The 23,472-nt window shown below is 46.3% G+C and overlaps 1 protein-coding gene across 3 annotated transcripts in view; it reads right to left on the minus strand.

The window, feature by feature from the left end:
- Positions 1–23,472, minus strand: part of ADGRG7 (adhesion G protein-coupled receptor G7) — a 1,328,771-nt gene that overhangs the window by 906,121 nt on the left and 399,178 nt on the right. For all 3 annotated transcript variants that reach the window (XM_086934503.1, XM_086934505.1, XM_086934506.1), the window contains exon 4: positions 4,454–4,554. In XM_086934503.1, coding sequence (XP_086790629.1) covers positions 4,454–4,554 — 101 coding nt within the window. The remainder of the gene's footprint in view (positions 1–4,453; positions 4,555–23,472) is intronic.

Below are 23,472 nucleotides of genomic sequence, written 5' to 3' on the forward strand. Positions count from 1 at the left end.
AAAATCTACATGGTTTCTCCCTGACTCTATGGTCCAAGTAATCATTAACACAGTACATAGTCCTGCACATTTAGGAGAAAAAGCCATGTTAGACAGTATTCAAAACATCTGGTTCAATAAACATTTACGATCAGCAGCCAAACAGAAAGTGCGTACTTGCATGATTTGTTGTCAGTTCAACCCAGGTAAAAGCATTCCCGTAGAGCAAGGTGGATTCCATCCTCCTGATCACCCTTTTGAAGTCCTCCAGATGGATTATATCCAGATGGAACGTTGTCGAGGATTCAAATATGTCCTCGTAGTTGTATGTGCACTTTCCCGTTGGACAGAAGCATATCCAGTCCCAGATTACACTGCTCCGACCACTGCCAAGCAGCTGGTTCGTGAATTTTTCCCCAGATATGGTTTGCCCCGCGTCGTATACTCCGATAACGGTCAGCCATTCTCGTCCGAGTTAATGAAGCAAGTATCTCTCCTGCTCGGCTACCAGTGGAAATTCCACTGTGTCCGACATCCCGAGGCAGCAGGCCTCGTGGAGCGCCATAATCAGACTCTGAAAATTCGCCTTGCCAAGATCTGTAGAGAGAAAGGAGTCGACTGGATAGTAGCTTTGCCAGTTGCGCTCTTTTATATAAGAATGGTCGCACACTCCAGAACAGGGCTATCCCCGTATGAGGTGGTCTTTGGTAGGCCACCGAATATGTGGGGGACGCCTTTGCCTAGAAAAATCACTGATGTTGACTGTATTATGCTGACCGATTACCTTGCCTCCTTGATGTCTGCACTACAATCTTGTCATTCACAGGTAGCTGCAGCCTTTCCCGACAACACCGAGGTGAAGCCCCATGAAGTGGTTCCCGGCGATTACGTGTTCATCAGGAACTTCGACCGAAGAAGTCCGCTGGAGCCCCGTTGGCAGACGCCAAAATTAGTACTCCTAACTACAAGGACTGCAGTGAAAGTCGAGGGCCGCAAGGGCTGGCTTCACTCGAGTCATATTAAACAATTTCATGGACTGCTTCCAGATCTGAACTCTCAGCCGCCCGGCCCTCCTCCACAAACTGACTCAAAACTCCCCCTGGTCGAAAAAACCTCTTCCCAGAATTACAGACTTAAATTGAGGTCTAGCAAGTCAGACAGTTTAATTGTTTAAGTCCTCCCCTAGGTGAATTGGTTGAACGAGTTTTCTGACATGTATCCCCTAGACCCCAATAGAGAGAGAGATAGACAGAAACAGCTCAAGAAACGTGAATATTGTAAATCTCTTCGCAGCCACTGCATTGTGACACTATTGATTATGTTTTTTCTAAGTCTTCTGATTATTGCTGCGAGTATATTGTTACACATCTACTACCCTATTTTTAAGCGTGCACATTCTCCCTTCAATGTCACTGCCGAACATTCTTTCAGTGAACTACCCCCGCATGAATTGTCTTACCGACTTGCGCTGCGCAACAACACATTCATTAGTATGTTACATCATTCTCATCAGACCAGCAATGCTACCAATTGTTGGATATGTGGCCGACTCCCTCCCTATCAGAAATACAAGGGAGTTCTGCCCCTCTTCCCGTACCCGTTTACACACAATGGTTCCTGTGGGGCATGGTTTAGTTTAATAAACTCTCTAGATTCCAATTCCGTAGTTTACCAGGGCAACTGGGTATGGGGAAATCTGAACACGGTTCTGCATAAAGTATGTTTTCCTGACAAGGAGGGTCTACCAAAAAGAACAGGAACTGATCTAGAAAATGAAGTATATGGTTTAGGTAATTTTACGCTTAACCTCTTGATTCTGAATGTTGAATCCGAATCCGAACCAGTCTTGCCTGCTATGTCCGTACTACCAGTTAAAGGTGAATTATGTGTCAGAAAGAATGGTTCAGTACACTTGGGTCATAGTAAATGTACTACTGTGATCGAATTCAGTGATAAGGGCAAGTCTACGTTTAAAGCTTCACGTCATTCCTACTTCGTTTTTGGTCATACCGCATATATACGCTTACCTCTAGATTGGGATGGCACCTGTTACATTGCATTCCTTCTGCCACCTGTTTTCCTAGCCCCTCCTGATTATCATAGAAACACCCATCTAGTACACAATAGACCACAGAGAGATCTCCCGATTGTCGACTACACTGAAACGGCATGGGAACAATATACAGACTTCAATAAAGGTTTCTTTCCCTACTTAGGTGCTGTCTTTAATAGTAAACTGATACGAAAATTAACCAGAACCCTCGAAGCAGTAGTGAATGAAACTACTTCCGCCCTAGGTAACTTAACAGAGGAACAGTCTGCTATGCGGATTGTTGTTCTTCAAAATCGTCTCGTCCTTGACGTCATCCTGGCCGATAGGGGCGGAGCCTGTAAGGTCATCGGGTCGAGCTGCTGTGTTTTCATTCCAGAAAACGCGCCATCAGTATATAAAGCCATCACTCGTCTTCACAAGATTGCAAGTTTGATACACCAGAATCCAGGCACCTGGACTTGGTCCGGTTGGTTCTGGACCACGTTGTCAGCCTGGGGATGGAAAATCCTATCCTTCCTAGGTATTGGCCTTCTCATAGTATTCAGTTGCTGCCTATGTCTGCAATGTGGGCCAGCGATTTGCGGCCTGTGCGCCACATCATGTATTCCTCATTCAAGTCCTCATTCAAAACGCCGTAAGAAGAAAGAAGAGCAAATGATGTTACATGAACAGATTGATAGATTAATGAGGATTGATATATCATGAAGGGTCCGTAGGGGACAAGGAGGGAATGAGGTAATATGAATTTAATGGTCAGTTGTGTCCCCTATCGTAGACCCCACCGGCTCCATGTACGTGCTTTAAGTGCATGTATGTTCCCTCCTCTTTCAGCTATGAAGACGCAAATACATTTGCGTCCAACGTTAACATGTCCTCTTCCAGATCCACCATGAATGGGTCAGATATTCCGTTCCTAAGTGTACCTTGCCAACGTCTTTATGTGGTGCACTTTCATGATTTCTAGCTCTGGCAAGTTAGGCCCTGATTTCTGCCATCGAGCCTCTTTCTGCCTTCTGTCTCTGAAAGCCGCAGTCTGCTGCTTCCTGACCCTTGACTTACTCCCTGCGCGGCGAGCTGTGCCAGGCTCGGCCTGCCTTGCCTGCCAAGACTGTATTCAACCTTCAAGTTATCTGCTCCGCTCCTCGCGAATACATTCCTGTCTAGTAGTTTACGAAAACATCCTTCCCAGCTGCAGAGCAAAGGGCCCGGCCTCACTGTCTCCATGCAAGTAATTCATAGCTTCCGTTACCATGGTAGGCCCATGGCCCCTCACATCTCATGTAGACACGTAGTCGAATATGCACGCACTAGCAGTCAGTATAGAATAGCCTCTGCCCGAGAGACCTTTCCTTCCAGATAATACAGTTCCTCAAACACAAGATACTAGATATGATTTGGGATTAGGTTATTCTGACACCCCAGACTTCTGTCTCCTCATGTAGGGCTAAATGTCAAGTCCCCTTCACCCTCCAGTTCCACGTCAAGCATACGTCATGCTGCTGCGCGCGCATCTCTGCCACATATTTTCCGCTGACACTGCAGGATTCACTTATGGATCCACCCACTTGTAATACGTTTCATGTGACGTTGTCTAGCACACGCCTTCATGCACGCCTTCTGTTACGTACATGTGACTTTATCTCGTTTCTCTCAGCTGTTACGCCTCCTGCATATGTCTTTATTGTAATGCATTGACTATATATATGATAACCTGTCAATAAAGTATTGTCTATCCCTTCCTGAACCTTCGTGGTGATGGAACATGATTGCCTGGTTTAAACCAATTCCTTTTTAAGGAATAAAACCCCTTTTAAAACCTCAAATACCACGGATTCTGTCTCTTATTTTTGACTGAGTTATTCTTATTGAATTTTACCGCATAAATTCCGCATAGGTAATTTAAATTTACCACAGTTGCTTCTGACATTTAGTAATGTCTTCAGGCACTGCAGCTTGTGAAGACTTCAGGCAGTGAGATCTGACCCAAGAAGACATCAGGTAGCCATTTGAAATACTGCAGCTTTGCAAGAAGACTTTTAGGCTCTTGCATATAATTCTAGAGGGACATATAGCAATGATCTGAGGAAGTGCTGGATGGTGAATATCCAGCAAGCAGTTGGATTTGAGTGGAGAGGGACAGCTAGAAACTTACTGAGGTACTGCAGTCTTGTTAAAGACATTTTGAAAGCAGTTGTTTTCAGTTCATTTGAACTCTAGAGGACCTCTAGTGAGGACTTGAGGTACTGCTGCTTTATGAAAAATGTCAAGCTATTGTTTCTGCGTAGAGGACTGGAAATCCTGCAATTCTGAAAAATGCTAGACCCATTGGCAGTACATATCTATGTTGAAATACTAAGCAATGAAAACCACGACAACACAACAATGGCTGAAAGGAGGTAAAATATTTTGTAGATGGTTTACCTCTTTTAAAAGAACCTCAAGTGTCTTTCCACAGTCCATGATAACTGGTTTACTCAAAGTTAGGTCTTCTGCACAAAACACAGTTGCTCTTGGAAGACCCGCTGAAAAAAAACATTTCAGTTAGTTCCCACATATCTTATTATAACAAATGTTCATGAAAACATCTCTTCTGCAAAATAATGTCATAATCGTTCAAATGGCAAAATAACTCATTGGGATGTTGCAAAAAATAAATAATTTTGGGAATAGAGATCACTTCAACAGACTGTGTGAAGCACATTGCTGCTGTTTGTCATGGCGTACATTTACAGTCATTCATCCCATAAACAAAAGGCTTAGATGTACTTAGAGCAGACTGTACCTCACTTTGATCTCAAATCATTATGATTTGGCTACCAACATAGCAAAATACCAAAATTATCAAGAAATATCAACATGTTTTGTCAGAAACGAGGGAAGAGACGTTTACAAGGTCACCTTATGGAATTAGCACTATTCAGAGTATTATTGCAATCTTCAGAAAGAGCGGGTGAAAAGGTCAGCCGCATTTGGCCACTGTTTGTTGTAAGTGATGTCCATTTATTTAATCAGTCCACATTCATAAGTCAGTGATTGACATTCATTCATGATATCTGATAACACAGTTTGTGCACAGAAGAGACCCCACTACGGGCACCCATGCTTTGAGACTGTAAAAGAGATTTTAAAATTAACAAGAAAATAATGCTGGAGATGGAGGCCGGCTAGGAAGTCCGGTCGGGAGCTCCGTGCTCGATCTCGCTTAAAACATCATAACAATTGAAAATACTGAGGTACTGAGCCAAACAAAAAGCCAAAACAAAGAATGATACAGCCGGCGGTGAAACCGATTACGACATGGGAGAGCAAACCTAAAGAGTCCGTGATGGAGGAGGAGACGAACCGAGCAGCAGCAAGATAGACTCTGCGTAGAACGCTTCGGGCGTATGCCGACCTGTGGATATCTGCTTCCGAGGCACAGAGGAACTGCCGGAGGGCAGTCGGAAGAATTCCTTTCCTCTTCCAGGGAAGCGAGGGCAGCGCGAGCAGCCCGAAAAGTGTGATCAGCGAGACGGCCAAAAGGGAAGCACACAAGAGCGCACTTGGGGGAAGGCCACACATAAAAACCCCTGAGATTCCGGGACCCTCTACAGGGACCAGACCGCCCGAGGACATGAGAGAAGTTCATCCTATGAACAGGGTAAGCAGTGCAGTGGGTGGTGAGGGGGTTGAGGGGCTCAAGGGTTTCAGGGGCAGCAGTGGTCCTAGAAGAGCAGGGCAGCCACAAGACATTGACTTAGAGGGGCCGGCCTCTGGCATATCCGGAGAGGAGTTAGAGGTCTCCAAACACCTCAGGCTTCCCTGAGACAATAAAAGTTGCAGTGGACAGGGGGCAGAATAAAGACAAGGACAGGCGTACAAGTTACTGCCTAAGGAATAGGCAGTTCTTTAAACAAAATCAACCAGCACCCCTCAAAAAGAGTGTTGCCCCCTGCAGCACTAAAAGAAAGCCAGAAGGCAGGCAAAGACAGATACACCTATGCCTAGAGCCAAAAGAAAACCAGCGAGGGAGAAGGAGGGGATTGGAGGGCCTCCAGAGCCAAAATTCAGGGTCCCCCCCTCACTTAGATAATTTTTTAAGGTACAGCTGCAGACACAGGAGCAACAGGCTAAGCCACTACCAACCCGAGACCCTGCACCCATAGCGGGTAACCCCAACTCTAACCTTGAATTAAGTGAGGACAGTAGAACAAGCATGGATAATGCTGCAGAGCTGAGGTCGCAGCCACCACTCAACCTGGGGGGGGGAGCACTGCAGAGGGGCACCCCATCGAAATCGTAGGGGACGCTGGGGTGGGCAGCGTTGAACACGCCACACAGCCACTAAGTCACCCCCAGAACTCAACAGAGAAGATCATAGAAAAAATCTTGGGTGAAATGAGGGAAACATTTGCAGTATCAGAAGCTAACCAGAACAAGATCCAGGAGGCCTGTGAAGTGCTGGACACCAAGCTAAACGAATTGGGGGAAAGAGTGACAGCGGTAGAAGCAGTGGTAGGGACCCTGAGTAGAAAAATTCAGTCAAATCAAAAGGACATCAGAGCTCTGAGAGCAAAAGATAAAAGTATTCATTACAAGCTTGAATATTTGGAAAACCAGGCAAAGAGGAACAACTTGAGAATTCTGAATGTACCGGAGGGTCGAGAGGGAGCAGATATTAAAAAGTTCTTAGTATTACTTCTTGAAGAGCACTTCCCGTGGGTGAAGGTGGCTGAACTCAAAGAAGATATACAGAGGGCACATCGAGACCCATTTGGCAAAAACAAAGAGAGGAAGACTCTGAGGAAAATACTAATAAACTTTAAATCTTACACCCTCAAGGAAAAGATCCTGAGCGAGGCCCTAAAGAAGGGAACTTACAATAAAGATGAATGGTTATTTAGAATCCACTCGGATAGTTCTAAGGCTACCCAGGACAGACAATGGGAGCTAGGGCAACCGATGCAGGAGCTAAGATCCCTCGGTGCCTCTGTACAGATGAAGTTCCCAGCAGCCTTCAGGATCATGTGGAGAAATAAAATGCACAACATCAGGGATCCAAAGGAGGTTGAGCATTTCCTGGAGCAAATGAAAGATTAAATGCGAGATCATCAATAGAAGACGTTCAGCATTAAAACGGCGAGCAGGGAGCTCAAAGAGGGCAAGTAATATAGCCCAAAAAAGAAAAGATGGAGGCTTCTCCAGGGAGGGGAATTTTAACACGTACAAATAAAAAAAGAAAACAAAAATGCAAACACAGTGGTGGGGAGCAAACTAGGGGAAAACATTAAAAAAAATTCCTCAAAGGAATAAAAAAGAAGGGGCTTACAGGACCGGCAGATCCCCAGGAAAACACAGAGAAAATGGGGGTGATTTTAATATAATTATCGATCCTAAGGTAGATCGATTCCCCTGAGAAAACAAGCAAACTTGACAAAAATGAGGGAGTGGCTGGGGCTCTGTATAAAAGACCTGGATTTGGTGGATATCTGGAAAGAGAAAGGTGACAAAAAGCAAGCCTTAAAATTCCACAACGACAAACTGGGACTCAAGTCCAGAATTGATTACTTCCTAGTAGAAAAAGTGGATAGATGCCTAGTAGAAAATGTGCAGAAAATAGAACACTTGCCAGCCCACTTATCTGATCACTCGGCGTTTCAATTAAACATACAAATGGAAAAAAACAACTCCTTACCAAGATGGACCATTGATCGCACTATTCTATTAGATCCGCAAAATATAGAAGAACTTACAGTAGAGACAGACACTTTCTTTGAAAACAACAAACCTGGCACCTCAAAACAAGTCACCTGGGACGCATACAAGGCAGTAATCAGGGGCAAATTACTAAGCCTGGCAGCACACAAATCAAAGATAACAAAACAAGAGATAGGACATTTAGGAAACACTATAAAATCACTGGACATACAAATAGCAGCAGAAAGCATAATAGCCAATAAGGAGAAAATGGAGGCTGACAGACTAAAACAAAAAGAATTGCTTACAGAAACTCTAGAGAACAAAGTGAGAGAGAAATGGGAAGCCAGTAAATTGTCACACTACGAATATGGAGAAGGGTGTGGCAAAATGTTGGCATGGAAAACAAAAACTGACCAATCCAGGAACAAAATAGTTAGCATCCAGCATCCAGCAGAAAAACTATACAGAGGATTCCGTGATTATGCAGGAATTCACAATTTTCTTATCAGACCTTTACACTGAGGATACTAATCCTACCGACCACAACTTAAAGAGTACCATGATGGCCAGCCCCTTCCCACACTATCAACCAAAGGAAAAGAAGATGTAAATGCCAAAGTTACAAATAAAGAAGTAGAAGAAGTAATAAGGGGGTTAAAGAGAGGGAAAGCAGCAGGCCCTGACGCTTTACCAAATGAGTTCTTTATTAATCTAAGTTGAGTCCTGGGCTCCCCCCTAACAGATCTACTAAACACAATCTATGTAGAAAAAGGCAATCTCCCAGACTCCTGGAATGACGCAACAATTAACATTTTATTAAAACCAAGTAAAAATCCGGTGAATTGTGAGTCATATCGGCCCATCTCTCTATTAAAATGCGACTACAAGATATTTGCGCAGATCATGGCAAAAAGGCTAGGGAGAATAGCAGGAACCCTGATTAACACTGACCAGAAAGGTTTTGTGAAAGGCAGACAAATACAAGACTTACCACATGAACTTTTCGGGGCAATAGATATAGCCACCAATGAAAAAACACCCTTATCTATAATCACCTTTGTTGCAGCCAAAGCATTTGATAGAGTAAATTGGGCATTATTAAACAGGGTAGTAAACAAATATAATCTTGGAGAGAATTTTCTAGGAATGGTCGAGGAACTCTGCAGAAGACCAAGGGCCAAGATTTTAATTAATGGAAACCTCACGGAAAACATAGAGACCAAGAGAGGAACAAGACAAAGGTGCCCCATGTCTCCACTACTTTTCAATTTATATATTGAACCTCTGGCAAATAGCCTCAGAAACCACCTTTTCATAACTCCCTTCACATACCTAGGATGAGAAAAAAAGGTTGCACTGTATGCAGATGATCTAATGATTTTCACAAGCGATTTTGAGGGCTCTATTAGATCAATAGAAGACACTTTGACTAACTTTGGGACGGTATCAGGGTATCAGACCAACGAGGTAAAAACGGAAATCATGAGCTGGAATGCGCAAATTAACAACCCCTATACTAAGGATAAAATAAGATATCTAGGCATTGATCTGGTCAAGGATCTAGACAAAGTGCAACAGATAAATCTTAACAGAAAAGAAAACTACTTGAAGTATGGGAAGGTCTCCCTCTGAGCTTTCTTGGAAAATCAAACATAATAAAAATGTCCATCCTACCAAAAGTTATCATATGTTTTCAGTGCTATACCGTTAGAATTCAAGAGGGAGTCAATAAAGAAACTCTAAGGGGAACTTACAAGTTTTATTTAATCATCAAAAGAAACAAGAATAGCATGGAGCAGACTAAGGAGGAAAAAAGAACAAGGAGGGATAGCGAGCCTTGACCTACTCAAATACTATAGAACCTTCCAATTTAAATACACAAGGTCCTTACTGAAAAACTATGAGCACTATCCGGAATATTTACAAGCAATGACTGGAAGAGTAGGACATTTCCTATACAAATTCGGCCACCAGAAATATTTTAAAAAGGTGAAGCTAAAGGTTCTCAAGTCTGCAACAAAACTATGGTACCACATAAGAAACACTCTGAACATATCATATTACAGGAAGTTCGCCCCCATATGGGAATCTCTAGGCACTCCAAAGACAGCCTGGCCACCCCGCTGAAAACAGCAGGTATCAAGGAGTGGGGACAACTGATGACGGAGAACACCATGGTCGACTGGGATCAATTAATAACAATAACAAATGCCTCCCTAGCAAAATTTAAATTCTACCTACTCACCAGTTGGGCAAAAACAATGAAAGAAAACAAAAAGGGAAATGATGCTTTAGAGACAGAGATGATGAAGAACATCCCCATAAATAAATAGATCTCACATTGGTACTGAGCCCTCATTTTAGCGGGAGGAGGACTTCCTGATTCCTGAAAAAATCTGAGGGAAAGACCTGCTGTCGCTGGATACACAAACAATATGGCAAGTATTTATGGAAAATGATGGTCCATTGTAAAATCCACTGCCTTAGGGAGAAACCACTTGTTTACCACCCACAGAGCCCACTGGACTCCGAAGAGGCTATCTAAGTTCAACGGGCCAGAGCAAAGAACTGCCCCAAATGCGGCTTGGAGAAAGCCAACGACTTGCACATGTTCCGGCAGTGCCCCCAGCTCGATATATTCTGGCAGGAAGTGGGTAAGACACTAGGCACTGTTCTGAGAAGACCACTTGATGTAAGTATAGATCTTGTTATATTTGGGGTAGATAGATCAAATTGTTTAGATAAATTAACCAAAAAGCAAGAGAATCTACTCTTTTTGCTGATTTTATTGGCAAGGAGGGACAAATGCATAACATGGGTAAGTCCAGCACCACCTACACACGGGGAATGGCTAGCCTCAATTTTAGAATATATAAACTGGATAGGAAGGGGAAACCCAGCAAGAAATATAACTTTTGGAAAATATGGGAAGACTTTCATCAGTCTAATTTGTAACTACAATTTCCTTGTAAAATTCACTCCATGTTGCTCAAAGTCCAATGATTATGCAATGGCAATAAATAAACAGGCAAAATGCCCGTTTGAGTGGCCATGACGGCTAGCTCCTCCCCGACGGAAACATTTATTGGATATGGTAATAGAAAAAAGGGACCCCCTCTAAATTAAACACAAATGGGAGACTCCCCAGCCAAGTTCCGGTAAAAAAAGGGGCAGTGAAGGACTAGAAAAGTGAGAGACGGGTCCCCGACAACTCCTTACACACACTATTGCAGAATAAGGACAAACAAAAAAAATTATAATAATAATGGTTTTAATTATATGTACAGAATTTATGTGCAAGATTCAATAAAAAGAATGGACTCAGAATGCATAAAACTGCAAGCTGGTATATTTAACTATACAAGGCATGAAAATGACTAAAGCAATGCTGGTTGAAAAACATGATTGAATAGAAAACGGTGAATACATATAAAAAGTTGGATTCTTGACCACTCCATGAACCTGTCTGTCTTTTTAATCATTAAGTTACTTATTTAGTTTCAATGATTCTCGCAGAATTTTTCTACTTATACAAACACCACTGTTTACATATAACTAATTGTCATCGTTTAATGGAATAGTGAAGACTTAATTCTTTGAAATGCAGAGTTTAAAACGTGAATTTGACTTTTGAACTAACTTGTTTTCCCCCTTAATTGTGATACTGCAGAAATGCTGTTTTTTACATTAATTCAGATGTTTCGCCTTTTACATACTTTACTGTTTAGGAAATAGAGATTAGAAGGTTAAGGGTTTAGTGCATGTGTGTAAAAATAAACCTGAATGAGGCAAACTCCATGTGAGTACACATCTCCGGAGACAGCCGATCTACCCTCTTTGAGAATCCCGCCCTCCCCAGACCAGCCAACCCTTGAGCACTTCCTCCCTCTGGACCTCAATACTCTTGGCAAAATGGCACGCAAAGTTAAATCGGGCTCCCCACGTGATCCAGCCCCACCAGAAGTTCTGATACAAGCATACGAAGCCACCCTGCCTGTAATCATGGAACTTCTAAACGCGTCCATAGCCGCATGTTCAGTCCCCACAGCATGGAAGCAAGCCATGGTGCGGGCGCTGTTGAAGAAACCCAACCTGGACCCCGATGACCACTCCAATTATCGCCCCATTTCACTCCTCCCGTGGGCTAGCAAGGTGCTGGAGAAATATATAAATGTCCAGCTGGTCCAGTTTATTGAAAACCACTCCTTATTGGATACGTCCCAGACAGGTTTTAGACCGAAGCACGGCACCGAAACCGCCTTATTAGCGGTCGCCGAAGAATCCCGAAGGGTTCTGGATCAGGGAGGATCAGTGGCAGTGATCCTCCTTGATCTAAGCGCCGCCTTCGACACGGTCAGCTATGCCACCCTGCTGAACCGTCTACGGGACATCGGAGTCTCAGGCGACGCTTTAAGGTGGTTCGACTCTTTCCTGTCCGACAGATCTTTTCAGATCTTCGACGGTGACACAGTATCAACCAGCAAACCTCTTAGTTGCGGAGTACCACAGGGCTCTTCCCTGAGCCCTGTATTATTTAATGTTTACATGAAACCACTGGCTGGGATCGTCGAACCGTACGGTATTAAAATCGTGTCGTACGCCGACGATACTCAGTTAGTGGTTTCATTGGCCCAAGAGAACATCAGTCAACCCCAGGGAGGTTTGCTGAATTGCCTAGAGGACGTCAAGGAGTGGATGACCAACTCCTCCCTCAAACTGAACGGAGAAAAAACAGAGCTCATGCTTCTAGGCCCAGCCTCGCCAATACCTTTCATTTCCTTGTGGCCCCAAGCTCTGGGCGTTCCCCCAACTCCCAAGGAAAGCGTCAAGAGCCTAGGAGTGTGGCTGGACAAGAAGCTTTCCTTTTCCACCCAGGCCACCAAGCTGTCCGCCACCTGCTTTGGCATACTTAGAACTTTGAGGAAAGTCCTCCCACTTCTGCCTCTAGAAGCCAAGAAAGTGGCAGTACAAGGTCTCATCCAGTCCCGCCTGGACTCAAATAATGCCCTATATGTAGGGGCTCCTGAGATGACTCTCCGGAAGCTGCAGGTGGTGCAAAACTGCGCCGCACGCACCCTGCTGCAGATTCCACGAACTCAGTCAGCTAGACCTGCATTGAAAAGTCTTCACTGGTTGCCAGTGAAGCACAGAGTGGCATTCAAGGCGCTGTGTATTGCGCACCGGGCTTTTTGGAAGACGGGACCCGCAATCAACAACAACCTTGTCACCCCCTACCACCCAAACAGGAACCTCCTCTCCACTGAGGCTTTCCTGGCAGTGGTTCCTAGAGTGAAGAGAGCCAGGTCTGGGGGTAGGCTGTTCTCGTTGATCACCGCTAAGCTTTGGAATACCCTCCCCTTCTTACTTCGTTCCAACCCAGACCTGCTCTCATTCCGGAAAAAGCTGAAGACATTACTATGTGCCAAAGCCTCCGAGCTCTAAACCCGGTGCTCCGCCTCGTCTCTCCGTCTCATCTCAGCGCTTGGACGCCCCCGGGCAGCAACCGCGCTCAATACATTTATTTCAATATTTCAATAGTTGTTATAATTTAGATGCAAACGCAACATTGCTGCCTGAAGACTATTGTATTTGTGTGAGAAGATGAGGAGTGAACCTGCTCCCAAGAGAGCATTGAATGATGATTGGCTGACACAGGCGAAAAGACCAGCTTGTTGTAAATGCTTTGTGAAAAGTGATGTCCATAATAGATTTCACTCCAAGACTAGGTGATCTCCGACGGATCCCATGCCTATGTACATCCTAAAGCAGTTTACGGATGTCATAGCGGGTCCGGCAGTAGATCTACTCAACGCTTCCTTTGCCGCCGCCAAGGTCCCCCCCAGTTGGAAGCAGGCTATAGTAAAAGCCCTGCTAAAAAAAGCGGGGCTTGACCCCGCCGATTTGTCCAACTTTCGGCCAATCTCCTTACTGCCAGGGATGGGAAAGATTGCTGAGAAATGGGTTAACCGGCAACTCTCGTCCTTTTTGGAATCCAACGAGTTGTTACGGCACACCCAGACTGGCTTTCGGCCCGGTCAGGGCACTGACTCGGCGCTGATCACCATGGTAGAAGAGGGCAGGTGCATCTTAGATTCAGGAGGATCAGCAGCCCTGGTCCTTCTGGATCTGAGCGCGGCATTTGACACGGTGGATCACAAGATCTTGATCCACCGGTTGGAGGAGCTGGGAGTAAGAGGCCTGGCGCTTACCTGGCTAACGTCATTCTTGAGTGATCGAACATATCAAGTGTGCGAGAGCAACAATAGATCAGTGCCCACCCCCCTTCAGTGTGGTGTCCCGCAGGGCTCATCACTGAGCCCTACGCTTTTTAACGTCTACATGGCCCCACTGGAGGGGGAGGTCACACCCTTTGGAGTGAAACTCGCAACGTACGCGGATGACACCCAATTGATTGTTTCGCTCTCGCTCGCAGAAAACCATGGTGAGAAGTTTGCCGCCTGCCTTACCAACATCATGGCATGGATGGCCGACTCAAGACTCAAGCTTAATGCCTCCAAAATCGAGGTGATGTTGCTGGGAAATCTCAGCACCTCCCTCCCCAAATGTATGTGGCCGGCCTGCTTAGGAGATCCTCCGACCCCGAAGGGATCCATAAAAAGTCTCGGCGTCTGGCTTGAACCGGAGCTGTCGATGCACACTCAGGCGAAAAAAACCGCAGGGTGTTGCTATGGGCTGCTCCGCTCAATACGGAAAGTTATGCCCTTACTCCCACTAGACTCCAGGAAATTGCTGGTACAGGGCCTTATTCTGTCAAGACTGGATTATAACATCGCCCTTTTCCTGGCTGCACTGGAATACACCCTGAACGTGCTCCAGAGGGCACAGAATGCAGCCGCAAGACTGCTGACGAATACACCCAGAAGATCGTCTGCGAAACCGGCCTTGAAAGCGCTCCATTGGCTGCCCATAAGAGCGAGAGTGAAATTCAAAGCGCTCTGTACAGTGTTCAGAGTCCTCCAAGGCACAGGCCCTCCGATCCTCAGAGATCTGATCCGCCCTTACAAATCATCACGAACGCTCCGCTCTGGCGAGGAAAACCTGGTAGCTATCCCGAGAGCAAAAAGAGCAAGGACCGGAGGACGCCGCTTTTCAATAAATGCAGGTCAGCTATGGAACTCCCTCCCAACATCAATGAGGAAAGAACTTAGCTTGACCAGATTCCGAAAATCTCTGAAAACGTTCCTTTTCCCCCAGAATGACTAACATCTCTGGATGCGGTTCAGAGGAGGTCTGTCTGTGTGTACACGTAGCGCTGGGACGCTCAAGGGCAGCCATGCGCTTTAGAAATTCTTTTTCATTTCATTTCATTTCACATGTTTTTATTTTATTTTACCCAGACCTAGGCTTTATGTCACATTGCTTTGATACTCTACTGAGTTTCCTGAACCCCTCTTAACAGAATGTCCTCTGCTTTGATATTTTTGATTATATTGTGCTGATTTAAATGCTAAAGTTTCATGTTTTTCTCACTCTCTCTCGTACTAGAACTCTTTACAGGTTCTAACTAACTCCAAGTTTCTGAACACACACAAAAAGAAAGAGGAACATCAAATACACCTCAGTCCTCTCTGGGAAACCTTCAGTGGTTTTAAAATTGCCCTCGAAAATAACAAGGACCCCCTGTTTATGTAACAGAATATGTTATACAGGGAAATTAGACAGTATGAAAAAAGGCATAAAAATTGATATCACCAGGGAGAAAACAACATGTGGAAGGCACAACAATCAATTAAAAAGAACAAAATTTTGTTTTTTTATTAAGTATATATACTCCGAATAAAAACATTCAAATACAAAAACAAATACATTCAACCTATTCTAATTATAAAAGACAATAATTGACATACAAGGTAAAATTATCAATAACACAATTAATTGTAAGTTCATAAAACAGTGGCAAACAAATGTAATCTTCGACGCGCGTTTCGGCGTATTAACAAGAACGCCTTCTTCAGGAGCCACATATAAAATCAAGGAGTGAAAATACTACGTAGTTCCAAATGATGGCTGGAACACAGGAAAACGCTCCGTTCCTAATCGTGAGGACGGATGTGGGGTTTAGTTCCTTTTCGTTATACACAACCATCCAACCAAAATACTAATGTTGGTCAATTCAGTGCATAAAGGAAAATGTTTAAAACGGCATCCAATCGATATCAGTGCTAAAGCATGCAACCAGGAGGTTGCAACTTATAAAGCGGAACGGCTCTTCATTGATATGGCGCTCGTTGCTTTTGAGAATTTCTTTAAAACAAAGAGTAGTCGGCTAGGTTGGTAAATGTACACGGGAACACGGTCAATAAAGCTGCTCCCTCGGCGGTATCGAAAGCTGTCTTGGATGTAGCGTTAACATCAACCTGCGGGCGTTGAGTATACCCAGCACACTCGGGGTGAAAATTGCAAAAAACACAGTTGATGGACAGAATGTAGAACAATGTCATACATTCACCCTAGTACAAGGATCTGGGCATAAATCCATAGTTTTTTTGCACTCCACACCACCCTGGGTTAGTCACTGGCTATATGCAAATCAGCTCTGACCCTGTGCCCCATGGGAACAGTCCAGTCCGAACTACCAAGCCATGTCTTTCCCAGACTGTCCATCAACTGTGTTTTTTGCAATTTTCACCCCGAGTGTGCTGGGTATACTCAGACGTGAGTCCCAGGCTCTCCACACCACTGGAGTCAAGCTATCCAGGCTGAATGAAGGCTGATAGCCAGAAACCGGTCCTTGGATGCTTGATTCCGGTCTGGGAAAGACATGGCTTGGTAGTTCGGACTGGACTGTTCCCATGGGGCACAGGGTCAGAGCTGATTTGCATATAGCCAGTGACTAACCCAGGGTGGTGTGGAGTGCAAAAAAACGATGGATTTAGGCCCAGATCCTTGTACTGGGGTGAATGTATGACATTGTTCTACATTCTGACAGTAAATATGTTCCCCCTTGACCTCTAAAACTGTAACGGTATATATCCAACACTTTAATTCTACTATTTTAATACATAAGGGCAAACAACAAGAAAGGTTTTTTTTATAACTTTATCATTTTATTATTTTTTCTTTTTAGTTGTATTTCTTAGTACAAAAATAATTTTTCCATTTATCGATTTATCACATCAGCTAATATATTTTATCAAAAGACACATAGTGTAAAACACATCATTTTGTAGTATCATCAGTAAAAAAACTATTAAATGCAGGGAAAACAATATGCAAAACAATCTACACTCTCACAAGTACATACATCCCTTATTCATCATACATACTGCATTCATTCTTAGATTCTGCGTTTGAGGGATCGCAGATGGACGTGCAATTGATACGCAAGGTCGACGCGTTTCGGCAGTGAGACCGCCTTCCTCAGGACCTGTCTTGCAGAATACTCAGACACAAACAATATTTTTATGGCCCCTGCATAGTTGAATATCTTTTGTTCTGGGAAAAGATTCCTGTCAAGCTTACAGCACTGGTTACAAGGTTTATTTTTGTTGTTGTAGTCCTTCCTATTTTGTCAGGAATCCTGTCCAGTGCAACTGAAAACGTTTGGACCAGACATAGGAGAAACCGAAATCATTTAAATCAATGTTACCCTGTACCACGAAAGGAGGAACTCCGCCTGATTTCGTCTGTACTTTCTGCCGCTAGAGACCGTTTTTCAATAGAGACGTGTCAGACTTAGATAAAAGACTTACATCGATTCCAAAACTACAAAACAGCAGTTATTCGCGTTTTTATCCACGAAGAGAGTTACCTTATGCTCCAAGTCCCAGTTATTGTGATAATAAGTTCCACGCTGGATCCATAAAAAACAAGCCTTTGCACCAACAATTAGAAAAACGAAAAAAGATAATTTCTGACAAAATAGGAAGGACTACAACAACAAAAATAAACCTTGTAACCAGTGCTGTAAGCTTGACAGGAATCTTTTCCCAGAACAAAAGATATTCAACTATGCAGGGGCCATAAAAATATTGTTTGTGTCTGAGTATTCTGCAAGACAGGTCCTGAGGAAGGCGGTCTCACTGCCGAAACGCGTCGACCTTGCGTATCAATTGCACGTCCATCTGCGATCCCTCAAACGCAGAATCTAAGAATGAATGCAGTATGTATGATGAATAAGGGATGTATGTACTTGTGAGAGTGTAGATTGTTTTGCATATTGTTTTCCCTGCATTTAATAGTTTTTTTACTGATGATACTACAAAATGATGTGTTTTACACTATGTGTCTTTTGATAAAATATATTAGCTGATGTGATAAATCGATAAATGGAAAAATTATTTTTGTACTAAGAAATACAACTAAAAAGAAAAAATAATAAAATGATAAAGTTATAAAAAAAAACCTTTCTTGTTGTTTGCCCTTATGTATTAAAATAGTAGAATTAAAGTGTTGGATATATACCGTTACAGTTTTAGAGGTCAAGGGGGAACATATTTACTGTTAGTGCTTTACTTTTCCCCTCTTTCCCTGACCATTGAAGTAACAATAGAGGGGGTCCCATTCTTATGCTAATTGTTCTACATTCTGTCCATCAACTGTGTTTTTTGCAATTTTCACCCCGAGTGTGCTGGGTATACTCAGACGTGAGTCCCAGGCTCTCCACACCACTGGAGTCAAGCTATCCAGTCTGAATGAAGGCTGATAGCCAGAAACCAGTCCTTGGATGCTTGATTCCGGTCTGGGAAAGACATGGCTTGGTAGTTCGGACTGGACTGTTCCCATGGGGCACAGGGTCAGAGCTGATTTGCATATAGCCAGTGACTAACCCAGGGTGGTGTGGAGTGCAAAAAAACGATGGATTTAGGCCCAGATCCTTGTACTGGGGTGAATGTATGACATTGTTCTACATTCTGTCCAACAACTGTGTTTTTTGCAATGCTGCATCATATGGCATGCTTCATCACTCTGGGGCAGACCAACGCTAAGAGTAGGGTAAAAAAACGTTATTTTATTAATGCAAAAATAGCCCTTCAAAAATGGAATCCTCCAAACACAAAAATCTTAAAACTGCCTAATGGAGTACCCACCTTATTTTACTCTGGGCCTCTCTCTGCAGAGTTAAAACATCGTCAGTTGGAGTATACTTACCCAATTAGTACCCTGCACTCCTAAATACTTTATTCATCCACATGTTTCGGCCTTCCAACCACCCGTAAGTGTCAACGGCCTTCGTCAGGATGAAGATCCCTGTTCTTACTCCCCGTACTACCCACTTCCCTGCTCAATGCTAGGTGGAGATAGTGTATCCAACACTGGGCATACTTGCCAATTCCGGACACACTCTCAGGAAATACTTGTGAAGAAAAACCTTTAAATCATTTCCATACCACTTGAGGGTAGGCGGCTGGTGCTTTCCACATTGCAATTCATACATATAATACACTGATCCACTGATTTATCTTACAAACCATACTGTGTGCAATAACAAGGTGGAGGACACATGAACACACACAAAAACAAACCCAAAACATCTCCATCTAAACAATCTCTCCTTACCCAAGTTTCACTAAGATCCTTCCAAAATCGGGGTAGGGGTGGGAGCGTCGCCCTGTAGTCACTCACTGAATGGGTAAAAGAGAAGATCACCAAAATATTGGGTACCTGTTTGTTATAAACCAATGTTGACTCCCCTGTTACTGGAGCTATTAGAGCTAACCTCTCCCTCATGAGTTTCACATCTCTTCATCCATTATGCTCCCAACCTTGATTGTACTGAATTAGTAATCAGTATGTTCCTACGGTATCACCCGGTGCTGCCATGGTTTATCTCATGCGCCTGGTGTGTGTCGCATTGCTGCACCACTACCAGGATACTTTGTACCCACTCTAGGGCTTTTCATATGCTCCCAACCTCGATCATGTGTAACTATTAATCTGTCTAACCACAGTACCATACGGTCCTGTGGTGGATTCTTTAATGCACTATGTGCATTTCTAAGAACCCCCATTTCTCTTTCCTTTCAAATCTCTAGCGTTTTGGAGAAAGTTTCACATGTCCGTTACTAAATAGTGAGACATTGTTGCCCTGCTCTCTTACACGTCACAGCTCTGATTAACTGAGTCATTTCTCAATAACCTGTTCCATATTCTGGGAGCGGGTCATGGTACAATGCTACGCTGGAGGCGTGGCTTGGGCGCCGATGGCGATGGTCGCCTGAGAGCTCGGCTCCGGGACTGAGCCCGGGATTATCCTGTTAATCGGAGGCCGCGGGGCACCCTAGCCCCCGCAAACTGTTGTTCGGCCCGACTGGAACCTACTGAGGCACCTGGCGCAGCCCGGACGGGTGGTGATCCGCCGGAAAATTGAAGTTTGTAGTCCCGAGGAGAGCGACCCAACATGGCGCCCGGACCCCATTGTCCCCTCGGACGGGACCATTAGACTGGAGGAACATCGCTGGTTACAGCGTGCCCTCCGCCCTTTTGTCTTCCTGGAAAGTGAGGAACTGGACTTTGACCTGATGAGACTCTGGCATTGGCGATTGCGCCTGGATGGTCGGATGCCCCCACCATAGTGAACCCCGGCACACGGACGCCTGGAGGCCCTGACGGTGGTGCCGACCCCCGACGCAGCACTTGGCTGCATCTCCCCGATCGACCCGATCCCATGGGAAGCACAACCCCCTGGCGCCACAAAGTCTCTGGTGGTGTGGGTGGCCCTCGCTCCGGGTCCTCGTTAACCAGACGGGCCTGCCCGGCCTGGCGCCGAGTGTCTCCGCCTCCTCCTCAGTGCTCTCCGACGACACGGTGGTGGCGCGAGCCGAAACTGTGGAGGTCCACCAGGCCCTGGAGAAGAGGATCGCCAGCCCCCAACCTGAGGGCCAGCAATCGGGAGAGTTATAGCCGACGCCCGCACTCGGTGGCGCCTTTCCCTGGGTCCACACTGTGCGCTTCCCGCGACATGGGGAAACCGAGAGGAGCCAAGGGGACTACCCCAGCCGGCTCTGACTCGGAGGCCCTGGACAAGGAGGACCATGGAGACCCGGGGAGTGCTGGTGGAGCGCCATTGCAGCAACAGTTTGACCGCGTCCTGGAGGCGATTACGACCACACGCTCGGCCCTTCAGCAGGACATTGCCCAGGTGGCGACGAGCCTGGGCCTCCTTAGGGCGGATCACGGCAAGCTTTCGGACAGGGTCAAAGAAGTGGAAGGCTCGGTGAAAACCTTAGAGCCGGCGCAGCGATCCTTGGCCGCGACAATGAAAGATGCCCTATCCCGGATTTCTGCCCTGGAGCAGCGAGCGGAGGATGCGGAAGGCCGTAACAGGCGCAACAACATCCGAGTGGTAGGCCTGCCGGAGAAGATCGAAGATGGCGACATTGTGGCCTACTTGGAAGCCTGGCTCCGAGACACGGTGGCCCCGGAGGGTTTATCCTCTTTCTACACCCTTGAACGAGCTCATAGAGTCCCAGCGAGGCCACCACAACAGGGCCGTGCACCGCGTCCGGTGGTGGCACGCCTATTGCATTTTCGCGACAGGGACCTCATCCTCAATGCCGCTAGACATAATGGCCCCTTCAAGGTGGAGAACAGCCAGGTGAACATCTTCCCGGATTACACCTATGAAACCCAACGCAGGCGGTTTTCATTCTTTGCGGTCAAGCACGAGCTCCGGAGCGAGGGCATCCAATACTCGCTCCTATTTCCTGCAAAGCTCCGCATCATTGTCGATGACAGGACTCAATTTTTTGACACCCCGGAGGATGTCTGTAACTGGCTTGAACTCTATAGAGCTGGGAAAGATGGTTTCGCCTCCGCACCTCAGCTAGCGGTGGAGCCGGGACAGCGACGGCGGTCTAGGAGGATACGGAGTCACCGGGGTCGGTCGGGTGGCCCTTCAACTGCGGAGACATCGACGGAGCGGAAGGGAGTACTGGAGGTGTTATCTGCACTGTCTGGTTCACGAGATGATACCATTGCAGAAGAAGAGAACCCTGGTGACGAGGGAGCACCGACGGACTCGGAGGACTCGGTGACAGATAGCATCAACACACCGGTGATCACACCGAAATCGGTTGAGGACCTTCTGGATGGACAGGGTTGACGGGGTGAGCTGCATCCTTTTGGGTGGGGGCCCGAAGCGGGGGTGGCGGGAGCCGATGGTTGAGCATGATCTCCGGAGAAGCGGGGGGTGGGGTGCCTTGCTCTCGCCCCGAGGGTTTCCGATACTGTTTTGGGCTTGCTTTAGTGCTGGTAGCCAGGGCATCGAGGGCCCACTGCCACCACCCAGCCCGCACCTGGCCCTTAAGGCCTTCCTACGGTGGCGACCGTAGGATTAGTTGGGGACGAAGGGTTTTCTGAGGGCATGGTTTGGATGGGAACTAGATGGTGCTATTTGGGTCCTGTTCTGGGGAGGGTGGGCAGGGGTTTGGTTAGAATAAGAGTTGTTGAGTTTTGGTTGGAGGAAATGGCCGCCATCAGTGCTGGGTTGATTGTTGTTCGTTCTTTGTTGGGACCCAGATGGGGAGACTTTGCACAAACAGTATGGGACAATGGCTGACGTTGCTAATGTGAAATGTATTACTTGGAACGTGCGGGGGCTTCATACCATGTCTAGGCGGCACAAAGTCCACGCTTATTTGGTGCGTAGGGGAATACAAATGGCGCTGCTGCAGGAAACCCATCTGAACAAGGCGGAAAGGGCGGCGCTACAGCGTAGGTGGAGGGGGCAGGTCTTCTACACATCGTACTCCGCGTATGCCAGGGGGGCGCTAATTTGGATTAGAGCTGGGGTCCCCTTCCAGGTCACAAACTCAGTGGTAGATCCAGAGGGGCGCTACGTGGCCATCTCGGGCACTCTGGGGGGGAGGGACCTGAACGTTTGCTGTGTATACGCACCTAACATGGACCAGATTGCCTTCCTTTCTAGGTTATCGGGCTCGTTGGCCCACTTTTTCACGGGGCCCCTCCTGCTCGGTGGGGATTTCAATTCGGTAGTGGATGTGGAGACCGATCGCTCGCATCCGCCCCTCCCTGACTCTCCGGTCCGCCGTGTGGCTAAAGGTCGTAGGGACTGGCAGATACGTTGGGGTCTGACGGATATTTGGAGAGCACAACACCCCGACGCTAGAGACTATTCCTACTTCTCGGGCCTACACGAGTTGCACGTTAGGTTGGACGGATTTCTTGGCTCGACTGAACTGGTTTCAGCGGCGGTCCGTTCCGAATACTTAACTAGGACCATCTCGGACCATAACCCCCTCCTGCTGGCCCTTCGCTGGTTTCCTGGGGCGCCGGCGGTGCCCACCTGGAAGTTACGTCCCGAGATCCTTGAGGACACTGTATTCAAAGCGGACTTAGGAGATAAGATCGAGGAGTATTTCGCGTCCAACAGGGGCACTGCGAGCTCGAGAGCGCTAGAATGGGACGCTTTTAAGGTGGTGGTGAGGGGTTATTGCATCACCAAGAAGGTAGGTATGAGGCGGGTTATCCTCGATGACTTAGATATTGCCGATCGGAGGCTCCGTGAGTTGGAGCTCCGCCGCCCCGGGCACCCTGAACTTCAGGAACGCACGGCAGAGGCGAAGGAGGCGGTGGCGGCAGAGGTCGAGCGGCTGCGCTGCTTCGACTACAAGGCCTATACGGTTAGGTCCCTCGCAGAGGGGGATAGATCGAGCGCATTGCTGGCGTGGCTGGCTAACCCTACGCGCCAGACCTCACTGACGACGTCCATGCGCATGGCGGACGGGACCATGGTGCACACTCAGCCGGAGATTCTGAGCTGCTACCGGCACTACTAC

Source organism: Lissotriton vulgaris, chromosome 8, assembly GCF_964263255.1.
Source record: "Lissotriton vulgaris chromosome 8, aLisVul1.2, whole genome shotgun sequence".
Lineage (NCBI taxonomy): Eukaryota > Metazoa > Chordata > Amphibia > Caudata > Salamandridae > Lissotriton > Lissotriton vulgaris.